Source organism: Cotesia glomerata, linkage group LG7, assembly GCF_020080835.1.
Source record: "Cotesia glomerata isolate CgM1 linkage group LG7, MPM_Cglom_v2.3, whole genome shotgun sequence".
NCBI classification, from domain to species: Eukaryota; Metazoa; Arthropoda; class Insecta; order Hymenoptera; family Braconidae; genus Cotesia; species Cotesia glomerata.
In genome coordinates this window covers 9,265,198-9,279,190 of record NC_058164.1, presented here as the reverse complement: position 1 = coordinate 9,279,190, position 13,993 = coordinate 9,265,198, and the positions used below count along the sequence as shown (strand labels likewise).

Below are 13,993 nucleotides of genomic sequence, written 5' to 3'. Positions count from 1 at the left end.
ACCTAATTCTACCGCTGGTAGAAAGCTGTTTACAACAAAGAATCTAATCCGTATCTTTTGCAACTATCCTCAATTTCTTGGGGCAAATAAATGGGTAGTGTTATTGTACAATCTTGGTGGAAGGCTTTTTAGGATTTTCTCTTCTTTGTCCACAGAATGGCCAATTTTGGAAATGCTTTACCGGGCGTCTATTTCTTGGTTTCTTCAATCGGCGGTTATTTAAAAAGAGTACTTCCAAATTAAGTAATTTGTAATAAGGTAGTCTAGGGGGTGAAGGAACTAGTTCATCATGAGGATTTTGAATATAATGCATTCGTCTAGAAAACCAATATAAGATTTCTTCTCTATAATTACGAGGACTATGCCTTGTTCGGCCCGAGAGAAATGGCTGATAAAATAATTCCAAAGAGTTAGGAAGTTCAACAAAAGAAATCCCAAGCTACTAACTCAGCTGAAGGAAGATTCCATTTGTAAACACTCTACAAATTCTTTAAGTATGTGTAATACATAATTATCATAGGGTGTTCTAATATGAACAGGAGTATCTTCATTAAATAATTTGGGTAATAATCTGTTAGGAAAAAGGGGATCCTGGTAATATTGCTTTTTCCAACGTAGTTCCCTTTTATATTCTGGCATATATTGCTCAATCTTGTCTTTTACTATTGTTTTTACTTCTTCATTTACAGAAATAATATATGCTGCAAGGTAACTCCTGTTACCATGAGTGTTGAAGGATGATTCAGGTAAATCTATTTCGGGTAGGTTCAAATCGTTACCGACTATTCGAACAATGAGATCAACAAAATCTTTAGTTATTCCTCTAGTTTGTTTGAAAGGGTACATTTTAGGATTAGGAGAATAATAAGAAAGATGCTAAAATTTAAATTTCTTCAGGTATGGGTTGTAAAGTTAGGGTTCGTCGAATATCACGCATTTCTACGTAGATGGATTTAGATTCATCCTCGGGATTGGTTGGTGAGGTTGTTAATGATCTTACACTACTGGAAGGAATGTCATATATATGCGTTTCAGGTTCAATGAAAGTAGGTTCAGTCTGACTGTATGATTCAATAGGACTATTTCCAACTGGTTTCCTGGAATTAAAATATAATATGTTAGTGATAATAATAGAAATAATTAGGAGCATGCCAAAAATAAGATATGATGTATTGAGATTAGGATGATTATGGATGACAACGTTCTGAATTTTATGTAAAATCTTGTTTAAGGTAAAATCATATGATAACTGGTTAGGGATAGAGGTGGTTGGTTCAGGAAAGTGTAGCTCACAAATATTGGGTCGAATCTGTATTAAGTCTAATTCATATGTAGATTGGGAAGTGATGACTTCTGAGTCACTTGAGAATCCAATTAAATTAATGTCATTAATTATTAAAGAGTGGGAAGGATCGGTTAAAGTAAGTATTCCTGAATCAACAATCTCTATTTTATCTACTATTTTGTAATGACTTATTTCCTGTAATTCAACATGTGAAACGGAAAATAACCAACCGGTTGCTTTTTTCCAATGATTTCCAATATGGTCTGAAATCTTTATTTATTTTAATAATGCATTGAGAGGGTAAGTTGCTTCGTGAATGAGTGGTCAATAAATCTATTTCGCAAATTGCGTTTGAGGTATTTTCAAAGAAGACAAAATTTGGTTTGCATACTAGGAAATCTTTGAACTTATAACAATGGTTTAGTTCATCCCGGGTTATGGGGGAATATCGGTTATTGGAGGACATTAATAGATAATCAGAGCTAGGTTGTATGAACGCGGACATTGTTTTGTTTCCACATTGTTGTGGAACTGGATAAGGATGAGCTTTTAAGAGGCTGAATTCAACAGAGTCTAAAAGAGGAGCTTTTATAGAAAAGAACAAGAAATTTTGAAAAAGGTCGAATTTTACTTCAACTTCTCCTAAATAAATATCATCAGGATCAATTAGTAAATTGCAACTTGTACAGTTTGCTCGAAATTCCTTTAGGGCTTGTGAAAGTACTCGAGGACTTAGAACTCGAGGACTTAATTTTCCCGACATGGCATAAGTTACTGTCTCTATTACATTATTGGCATGATCAAGGTATTGAGAAAAGTATTCTCTGATATAAATATTCCATTCTCTTAGATAATTAAAGTATATTGGAGGTGATGGATTAGTCAAATTAAGGAGCTCCTATGAAACGTTGTGCAAAGTTTAGTTTGTTAAGTGTATTAATAATTATAATCATATTTGTGCATTATCCAGAGTTATTGAAGATTATATTCAACAGCATTCATCAATTGTCCTTAAATTTGTATCATCTATTTAAATAATTTGTAAGTACAAATTGAATATATTTGAAGTGTGAAACCAATCATTTTCTTTCTTCTCATTCATAAGACCTGATTTCCAACTTACAGTAAGAAACGAGGTATTCACGAGTACCTATAATTCACCAAACCCACCTGCCTCCTGTTTTTCCTTCAGTTCATTAACTACCCTTGACCTTAGCCACGGGGTCGCAACTAGGGCTCCCCTATGATATAAGCCGCTCGATATCATCGGGATAGATAAAGAACAATTATTCAACCGGAAAAGACGCGATCAATTAATTATTTCATAGCTTAGGAATTTGAGATAAAAACAGACTTGAAAGTGTAGAATCATCCGGTAATCAGAAATTTGAACTGTTTATCTAAGTCAACTTTTAATATTTATCTTTTTAACAAAAACTCCGCTGTCTCGACCTATTCGATCGTGACAGTAGAAAATTTGGTGACAGCGGTGGGATTACGCTGGTGAAAGTGTTTCTTTTTGTGTAAAGTTGTTTATTCTTAATTAAACTCATTTTTTTTTAGATAACACTTATTACATAACACTATTACAACAGTCGGGTTTTGAGAATAAATTATTTTGCATCAAAACAAACAAATATAATTAAACCCCACACATTGTATTGTATTTATTCAAGAATAAACGTAATATTACTTTCTTGAATTATCTATTAAATCTGTCAATTGACCATCAAACAAAAATATTTTTGGTTGATCTGTCGAGTACGTCGGGTGTCCAAGATAGCAATAACGTTTTGGATACTTGATGAGGATTTAATAGATGATTAATAAGTTAAGCGAAAAACAGTTGCGACGGCGCTCCATAGTTGCGTTGCGCTCCCTATTTCGTTTAACTAGTTGAACGATTAACCTATTTAGTGCCTAAATCGTTCAACGAAATAATCACACACTAAAAATTTAACACTAATTCCAAGTAATCAATTTCTTCCAAATTTAAAAATCTAAACAAAAGAAAGTTGCGTCGGCGCCTGAACGGTTGCGTTGCGCTCCCTGTATTGTTTGGATTAGTTGAATGATTAACCTACACTGTGCCTAAATCATTCAGTGGAAAAATTTGGAACTTAAATTGATTTTCTCTAAATGTTTTTTTTTTAATTTTCACGAATGAGGAAAATCCGTGGTCGTAGAGCTAAATCAAAGATATTGTTTAGCAAACGATTGCGTCAAACACTGTATCCTTCTACTAAGGAGATTGAATCACATAGCGACTCTACACAGACAGATACTCAAACTAACAATACAACTATAAAAATCGATAACACACCATCATCATCATCAAGCAGTACAACAAGTACAGGAGAAATTAGTAATAAAGTAGAATTAATATATCCACCAATAGAAGAAAAGGCCAGATATCACATCAGATTTTATATCTCAATTTATAGATTCCTTATTAGAACTTCATGAAGACGAATTAGAGCCACTGATAAAATTTGAATATTTTGATTATATAGAATTATTCGATTTAAATTATTTTGGTTGTTTCAACGAGAATAAATAAAAGAGATATTTATTAAACATTATTAATTGAATATTTTTAAGTCAAAAATATTTTATAAAAACACATTTTACACATAATGAAACGTAAACAATCGGGAAAGCAATATTATTTAAGATCTCAAACAAAAAGAGTTAAGAATATTCCAGAAACTGAAAACTCTAATAATCAGGTTTCAAGTACTAGTAGTGACATTAATTCAGACAAAACCAGAAATTTAACCTTGCAATTGAATCAACCTATTAGGGATAATCAGAAACAATTCCGTGATTTGCTCGCATCCGTTATTTTATTACGAATCAATATTAAGGAACTCTATCTTGTAATAGAACGCATGTTAAAATCAGATAAACAATAAGTTTTTAAAAAAAAAAAAAAAAAAAATATAAAATTCTTCTTTCAAATATTTAACGGAATTAACTAATAACTTCATAAAAAAAAAAAAAAAAAAATCGAATATTAAAAATCTAAACATGGAGCAAGCAATTCAGGAAATGTCTCGTCATTTCGAGATTACTGATCGAACCATGACCTCATTAGGAGAAAATCTTACCATGACACAAGCATTAGCAATGGTCCCCAATTTTGATGGGCAAAACATGCCATTACGTTCATTTTTGCAGGATGTAGAACAAGCATTACAATTAGTTACTGAGGAACGGAAACCTGCTTTTATTACTAAAGTTCGTACAAAATTAAAAGATACCGCACGAGATGCATTAGAAGATAAAGAAATAGTAACAATAGAAAATTTAAAAGACGCATTAAAAGAATATTTTTCTAAAAAGAAATCGTATCCTCAATATTGCGCAGATATTCAGGCAGTTAGATTAAAACAAAATGAATCATTACTTAGCTATTATACGCGTATTAAACGAATATGCACAAGTGCAATGGCATCATTACGTGAAAGTTTTAATAATGAAAACGAATTATCGGGTATGAAGAAAATGTTAAACGGACTAGCCTTGGAATCTTTTAAACGCGGGTTACCAGACGATTTAATTTATGGTGTTAGCGTTCAAAATCCTGCAACCCTTGATGATGCATATAAAATTGCTTTACGTCTTGAAGAAGATTTAAAAGGGAGTTCTCACCGAAATTCAAATTACTTAGCCTATGCAGCAATTCAACCCAATAATACAGATTTATCCCGTAAGACACGTATGGTTAATTTTGAAGACGAAGATCGGCGAGATGCAATCCCATTTCGATTTTTCCGAGATGATGGGTATAGACCATCATCCCCTCGTAACAAGTCACCAATACGTAGCTCCTCCCCAATTATGAACGACGCATTGGCTCACCCTTACGGTCCAGGAGTATATCCCCTCGTCAACCAGTTCCCTATTTTACAATGCCTGGATATTTCCCACATATGCCTTATCTACCTTCAATACCTTATCAGTATCCTCCACGGGAAATGTATTCACCCCCTGTAAATTATAATTTTCCGTATCAACCATTCTTCAACGGTCAAAACAACAATCCGCCTAATTATAATAACCCTCCTAATTATAATAGTTACTCAACCTATAACCCTAACTATAATCCTACTAATAATTACAATAGACCTAATAACGGCTACGATAACAATTACAATAATAGTAATAGAAACAACGGTAATTCTCAATCGCCGGTACCTAATAAGGATCATTTAAACTCCGATCCGATTCGCCAGAAGGACGCCTTGACGAATCAAACGGAAAAGCGTCCATCAATGGTCAGATTTTTAACAATCGAACAAATGTAATGTGGACAAGGAACCAAGGTGGAAGAGGGCCGGTCGTTACTTTAAATGCTCTGAAATATTATATGGTAGTGCTCGCTTTTTAGTCGACACCGGAGCCGACATAAATATTATTCATAAAGATGCTTTAGCCCCTCGTACAATAATCAATACTAGTGATTCTGTTTATCTTAAAGGAATCACCCTCAATAAAATTAACACGCTAGGAACCACTGAGATAACATTCTTTGATAGGCCCGAGAAATTTCATGTTCTCAATGACCCCTTACCTACTCAGACAGAAGGTATAATCGGCATTGATTTCTTAGAGAAAGAAAAGGTAGAAATATCTTTTCATCATAAAAACCATAGTTGCTAGTTCAGAACCAATTATGCCTATTCCATTTGAAAATTCAATCAAATCATCCGAAATTGAACCTGAACCTTCAGTATTTACATCATTAAAAGCTCGAACTCGCACTGTGATACCAATTAATCTTATACCCTCTAGTTTAAAAACTGGATTTTTACCTCGTATTGAAACACATGAAAATATTTTCATCGGAAATTGTATAGTAACCAATCGTAACAATACCTGTTATGTAATTGCTATTAATGCCTATGAAGAAGATGTTGACTTAGACATTCCTCCTCAGGAATTAATTCCTTTTGATCATGGTGAAGAATCTGAAGACTTCTTCGATGATTCAGATGAACCTGGTGAACAAGTAAATGATCAAGACAGATTCGCAAGAATCTGTGATAGTCTTCGACTTGATCATTTAAATTCAATTGAGAAAGAACATGTTTACGCTATAATTAGAGAATTTCCATATCTCTTTCATTTACCCGGTGATCCTCTATCGGCTACCACTGAAATAACTCATTCTATTCCAACTGTGGATGAAATCCCTGTATCTGTCAAACAATATCGATTTCCCCCTGTACACAAAGAAGAGATAGCCAAGCAGGTTGAAAAATTATTAGAGAACGGTACTATTACTGAATCCGTTTCTCCGTATAATTCACCATTGTGGATTGTACCTAAGAAAACCAGATTCAAAAGGAAACAAAAAGATGGCGTTTGGTCATTGATTATCGACGATTAAATGAAAAGACAAAAGGTGATGCATATCCTCTACCTAATATAATTGAAATACTCGATAGACTAGGTGGTGCAAAATACTTTTCTATTTTTGACTTAGCAAGTGGTTTTCACCAAATTCGCATGGATCCAAAGGACCAACCTAAAACTGCATTTAGTACTCCCAATGGTCATTATGAATATACCAGAATGCCATTCGGTCTTAAAAATGCTCCTACCACTTTCCAACGGCTTATGGATAAGGTTCTTTTTGGGTTTACAGGATCAGGAATTGTTCGTATATTTAGATGATATCGTTGTCTTTGCATGTTCTTTGGAAGAACACAATGTTCGTGTTCGACGACTTTTCAATCGGTTGAAAAATGCAAATTTGGTATTACAAACCGATAAGTGTGAATTTCTGAATTTGGAAGTCGCTTATTTAGGACACATCATTGGTAACGGTGGTGTACGTCCAGATCCTAAGAAAACTGAAGCTATTGAAAAATTTCCAATTCCTAAAAACGCAACCAATGTTCGTCAGTTTTTAGGCTTGGCTGGTTATTATCGCAGATTTATAGAAAATTTCTCTGCTCGTGCTAAACCCCTTAGTAATTTACTTAAAAGGACACTCCTTTTAATTGGGCAGATGAGCATCAAGCAAGTTTTGATGACTTGCGCAAAGCTTTTATGCACTACACCGGTATTGCAATATCCCGATTTTACAAAACCATTTATTCTCACTACTGACGCCTCTGACATAGCTATTGGAGCAGTATTGAGTCAAGGTAAAATAGGTGAGGATAAACCAATTGCTTATTTATCCCGCTTATTGAGCCCTCCTGAAATGAATTATACCACAATGGAAAAAGAATGTCTCGCTGTAGTTTATGGAATATTACATTTTCGACCATATTTATATGGACAGCATTTCACATTAATCTGTGACCATGAACCTTTAAAATGGATTGATTCAGTCAAACCGCCAGTTCAGCGATTGATTCGTTGGAGAATTAGATTAAGAGAATATGAATATACCTTCATTTACAAACCCGGTAGATTTAATATAAATGCTGATGCATTATCTCGCAATCCGGTGGTATTACCAGTTGTACCTCAGTCGCAGGCAAAAATCTCTGCTCGATTATCCACTTCTATCGCTCAACATGCAGAGCGAATGAAAGCTGCAAAGGAAGCTGCCCCTATCTAATGTTAGTAGTATAGGTGACAGGGTTGAACAACGACACGCAATGATGAAACCACCACCTCCAATTAAACTTAAATCAGCTCTAAAAGAAAATCGGACCAGTGCAAAGATCTCCTATTCAAACAAAGAATCCCAACCTATTCACTCCGGTTGCACAGGGCAGGAATAGCGGGTTCCCTAGCCTTGTACCTAATCAAATTCCTCCATTGAAGGATCAGGAAACAGACAAGCCGTCATCTATCAAAGATTATACTAAAATAACTTATGTCGATGATTCTGATACTAGTGATACTTCCCCTGAAATGCCACCAAGGATGCCTCTTCTACCTAATGTCATTGAATTGACTTCAGGTCATTCATCTACTTCTGATAGTTATTATTGGGATCCCCGTGGTATAGATTCACTCCGCACTCCACGTAAATCTCTGGTTACCTTTCGCGATTCAGTATGTAGTTCAACACCCTTTCGTGTTCGTAGTTCTACCGACACAGAATCGGATGATCTTAACGGAACCTATACAAAAGGTAGAGCTAGTAAACGTTGGGCTGGTTTGCCAGTTATACCCGAACTCCTTTCTTCATTTCAAGATATCGAAAAAGAGGAGCTGGTGGAACCTCCAACCTTCGATACTGAAAAATCAATAGCCGACACTATTCCTAATGAATTATACTATCCTGGGATATCTGATGTCTCAGATGACCTAAACCTATCAATTCATACTTCTAATGAAAATCTAACGTATTTTAGAGATAATTATTTACACTTTATTCCTGCAGATTGTGAGCTCACTACTATAGTCTCTAGATTATTAATAGATACTGATAAAATAGATCCCCAAGATTTAAAATTGAAAAAGCCTAAACTAAATCAAATATTAATAACCAATAATGGTAAATATAAAATATTCAGCGCAGTAATTAAGAAAAAATCATTTTGATGAATTCTCTCTTCAAAACTTTAAAACTCTACTAAATTCTTTTAAAGACGTTATCAAACAGTATAATATCAAGACATTACGAATTTCAAAAACAGGTGATATGCTTGAAGAAATAAATCAATCATTGATTACCAGTTTAGCTTAAAGAATATTTAGGAAATTGTGATTGTTCAGTAACAATTTGCCATGGTAATGTTACCATACCCGAAGATGATATCCGAACAGACATAATTGCAGAATATCATGAAAGTCTAACCGGTGGACATAAGGGCATTACTAAAACATATCGCCGAATTCGCGAACGATTTTATTGGCCTAATATGCGTGATGATATTACTGAATATATTCGAACCTGTAAAAGTTGCCAAGAACAAAAATTGGTCCGTATTAAAAATAAGGAACCAATGATCATTACTGATACTCCCGCAGAACCCTTTGATAAAATTTCAATCGATACGGTAGGACCGTTACCCATAACTCCGTCCGGAAATCAACATATTTTAACCGTCCAAGATAATTTAACCAAATATTGTATAGCTGTACCTATTCCTAATATTAAGGCCGAAACTATCGCCGATGCTTTAGCTCGTAATGTAATAATACAATTCGGATCTCCTCGAGTAATACTGAGTGACCAGGGTAGATCGTTTGTCGGAAAAATATTTCATCATTTAGCTAAATTATTTAGGATCAAACAAGTTACTACTTCTGGTTATCATCCTCAAACAAATGGAGCCTTAGAACGTAGCCACATAGTACTTACCGAATTTATCAAACATTATGTAAATAAATACGAAGATTGGGATAAACTTGTACCCTTCGCAATGTTTTCATATAACACGTCCATGCATGAATCAACTAGTTTTACTCCTTTTGAATTAATTTATGGGAAAAGAGCTCGTATACCTAGTGCATTTCCCCCTCCTGATAAAACCCAAACCTATGGATCATATCTGCATGACTTAATAAATCGTATGGATGATATGCGAAATCTAGCAACCCATCAATTAAATAAATCTAAACACCGCTCAAAACGATATTATGACGAACACATAAAAACCTGGTATCTTTAAAGTTGGAGATCAGGTTTATGCAATAAAAGAACCCCGTAAAGGTAAATTCGATTCTCATTATAAAGGTCCATATACTATAACAGAACTACTAGACAACAATACTGCCATAATCAAAGACAAAAACAATAAACGCTCACTCAAACATATTGATAAATTAAAAATTTGTAACACACGAAAATCTTATAGTGATACCTCAGACTAATATGTATGTTCTATGTTCACTAGGATTGGAAGTCATGAATTTGATTAATTCTTGCTCTTGGATTCTATGGGTAATACCAACAGTTATGGGATTTATAGCCTACGACTGCAGCACTCCATTAATAAATATAACCTCATTATCATTAGTAGACATCAAAGATTGTAAGCTACCTATAGTGGAACCAACAATCACTAAAACAAAAGTGCAACTGTTACAATCAATAAAGGTTACTCATGTACAAGTTATTCAGTGCAAGCTTTTTAATTTATAGGAAAATTAGTTGTGCGGTATACTTAATCATTTATTCGGAGTTCCAAATGGTGACGTCGAATTTATTAAAGAAATATCGCGTGAACAATGCAAAAGTAATTCATGAACTTGGTATTTACACTCTTCACGATACCACACACTCTCAAATTGTTAGAAACGGTACCACTAGAACCCCAATTAAATTGGTAGGATCATACACTACTAGCGGTAATTGTAAAACCGGATCTTATACCGACGATTACGGAAGTTGGGATGACGTAGTTGTAACGGGTTTTGCTACCTTTGAAATACAAGATTATTTAGCATCTGTTAATTTAGACCAAGACGAAATCATATTAAGATCAGGAGTTCGTTGTCTCCATCGACGTGGTGAATGTATTGATTCGGAAGGTGGAAATACTTATTGGGAAACACTACCCCGTGATCACTGTAATTCTCGTAAATTCTCTATCCTATACGAAGGCGAAGCTAATAAAATCTATTCTCCTGCTAGTAAGAATGAGGTTTACTCGGTTATCAGTGATGGCATTACTTTTGCATTGAAAGCAACGGACACATTCGTGAATTGTATATCTACTTTAATTCGTACCGAACATCCTAGACTTTTTATTCTTGATATTGAAAAGGGTAGTTTCTTTAGAACATCAAATAAAATAGACGCAAAATCTATGGATCTTTTTCACTTATGTTAATACTAAATTCGTTTACCTTGAACAACATTTCCATAAACAATTAGTTGCATTATATAATGACATAATAAAACAATCTTGTGAAATAGAAAGAAGAGTTTTACAAAACGCTATCATAATCGCCACATTAGCACCCGACGAATTCGCGTTACAATTCCTCAAAGAACCAGGATATATTGCTCATGTATTGGGAGAAGTGATAAGGTTCGCAAAATGTACACCTGTAGAAGTAAAATGTAGAGAAACTGAACATTGTTATCAGGAATTACCAGTAGTACGTGGAGAGAGCGAAGTTCCATATTTCATGTTACCAAAACACATATATTAGTAAAAACCGGTACTCAAATAGACTGTAACCCTCTTTTAGCACCCGTCTACCGTTTACAAAACGCTTGGTATGAGTTTACACCTAGACCTTCGCTAGTACCTACTCCACATCATCTTTCAATGACTACCAATTATTCCTGGACTTACGTTTCAGCACAAGGTTTAGCAACAGGTGGTATTTACTCTGACGCCGATATTGAAAGACTAACTGATCACTTAATGTTCCCCATCGAACGCACCGCAATATTACACACAATAGCTAGGGGAGCAACTGGTCAACAAATAGCAGATAGTTCTATAAAAATTAATTCTTTAATCGATGAAGCCGCATTTAGAGAAACCCTAAGTAAAGCATGGGGAAAAGTTTATAACTTCTTTAATACCATTGGAACCTTTAGTGTAACCGTATTTGGATTTTACTTGACCTTTAAAGCTATTAAGTTTGTTTTAGATACCTTAATTCATGGTTACGCATTGCATGCAATATACGGATGGAGTATTTGGCTAATCGGTGCATTATGGGATTCCGTAACAAACCTTCTATTACATCTCCGTTTTAATGGTGAAGACCAACCCGAAACTGAGACCAAAATATGTAGGGATGATAGTAAAAATTCCGAACGTCGAGAACGACTCTATCCCTATATACCACATAGTATTACCAATGAGCCTATTACTCCTCCCACATGTCCTACCATTACACAACTTACATATTCAAATGAAGAAACCAAATCAATAAACAATCAATTATTACAAAAACACGATTAAATTTTTCATTTTTCTATATAATTTCTTTTACTTTCTTTTAGAATATTCCCCAAAATGGAGAAATTCTATCTGGGAATTCTTCTCATCATATCAGCTGTGATCTTGACTACTAATGGAAGTGCTGTGAATTTCCGGCCATTTGATTTTAAAACTGGTATTTACTTCGAGTATTTGGAAAACGTCCGGCTCACCAGAAACAACTGGAAATTAGTAACACTATTTAACCTAACTGATCTTGAACTTAAGAGACCAACAATTTCTAATCTACAAATAGATTTGATTGATCAACAATGCGAAGCATACATTAATCTTTCAGATTGCCGTCAGTATATCGAACTAAATCTCTATAATCATATGATTCAACAAATAGACTTGAAATTAACTGAGCTAAGTCGATTATTACAGGTAGACAATGAACAAACAATACCCATAAACTCTGATAAAGAGGTCATATTCCGTAGATATATTATGGATTTAAGTAACATTTTTCCAACGATATTAAATATACATACTCATATCTATAAGTACAGCCAAATCATTGACGCTGAACTTTTCTTTGAACAAGCACGTTTATTTAAAGTCAAAGGGAAATATGACAATCTAGTGCAAGACATCATTAAGCTCCTTAATCAGACTAATCCATCACCTCCAATATACTTTAATTATCTAAGAGAATGGAATATTTATATCAGAGAATACTTTTCTCAATACCTTGATCATGCCAATAATGTAATAGAGACAGTAACTTATGCCATGTCGGGAAAATTAAGTCCTCGAGTTCTAAGTCCTCGAGTACTTTCACAAGCCCTAAAGGAATTTCGAGCAAACTGTACAAGTTGCAATTTACTAATTGATCCTGATGATATTTATTTAGGAGAAGTTGAAGTAAAATTCGACCTTTTTCAAAATTTCTTGTTCTTTTCTATAAAAGCTCCTCTTTTAGACTCTGTTGAATTCAGCCTCTTAAAAGCTCATCCTTATCCAGTTCCACAACAATGTGGAAACAAAACAATGTCCGCGTTCATACAACCTAGCTCTGATTATCTATTAATGTCCTCCAATAACCGATATTCCCCCATAACCCGGGATGAACTAAACCATTGTTATAAGTTCAAAGATTTCCTAGTATGCAAACCAAATTTTGTCTTCTTTGAAAATACCTCAAACGCAATTTGCGAAATAGATTTATTGACCACTCATTCACGAAGCAACTTACCCTCTCAATGCATTATTAAAATAAATAAAGATTTCAGACCATATTGGAAATCATTGGAAAAAGCAACCGGTTGGTTATTTTCCGTTTCACATGTTGAATTACAGGAAATAAGTCATTACAAAATAGTAGATAAAATAGAGATTGTTGATTCAGGAATACTTACTTTAACCGATCCTTCCCACTCTTTAATAATTAATGACATTAATTTAATTGGATTCTCAAGTGACTCAGAAGTCATCACTTCCCAATCTACATATGAATTAGACTTAATACAGATTCGACCCAATATTTGTGAGCTAGAATTTCCTGAACCAACCACCTCTATCCCTAACCAGTTATCATATGATTTTACCTTAAACAAGATTTTACATAAAATTCAGAACGTTGTCATCCATAATCATCCTAATCTCAATACATCATATCTTATTTTTGGCATGCTCCTAATTATTTCTATTATTATCACTAACATATTATATTTTAATTCCAGGAAACCAGTTGGAAATAGTCCTATTGAATCATACAGTCAGACTGAACCTACTTTCATTGAACCTGAAACGCATATATATGACATTCCTTCCAGTAGTGTAAGATCATTAACAACCTCACCAACCAATCCCGAGGATGAATCTAAATCCATCTACGTAGAAA

General features: G+C 34.2%; 1 protein-coding gene across 1 annotated transcript in view; it reads left to right on the top strand.

Moving 5' to 3' along the window:
• LOC123269040 overlaps positions 1-293 on the top strand; it is a 7,584-nt gene extending 7,291 nt beyond the window's left edge. Inside the window, exon 4 of the mRNA XM_044734539.1 lies at positions 259-293. Within this exon, the coding sequence (XP_044590474.1) occupies positions 259-293 (35 nt within the window). The remainder of the gene's footprint in view (positions 1-258) is intronic.
• Positions 294-13,993: the final 13,700 nt, after the last annotated feature.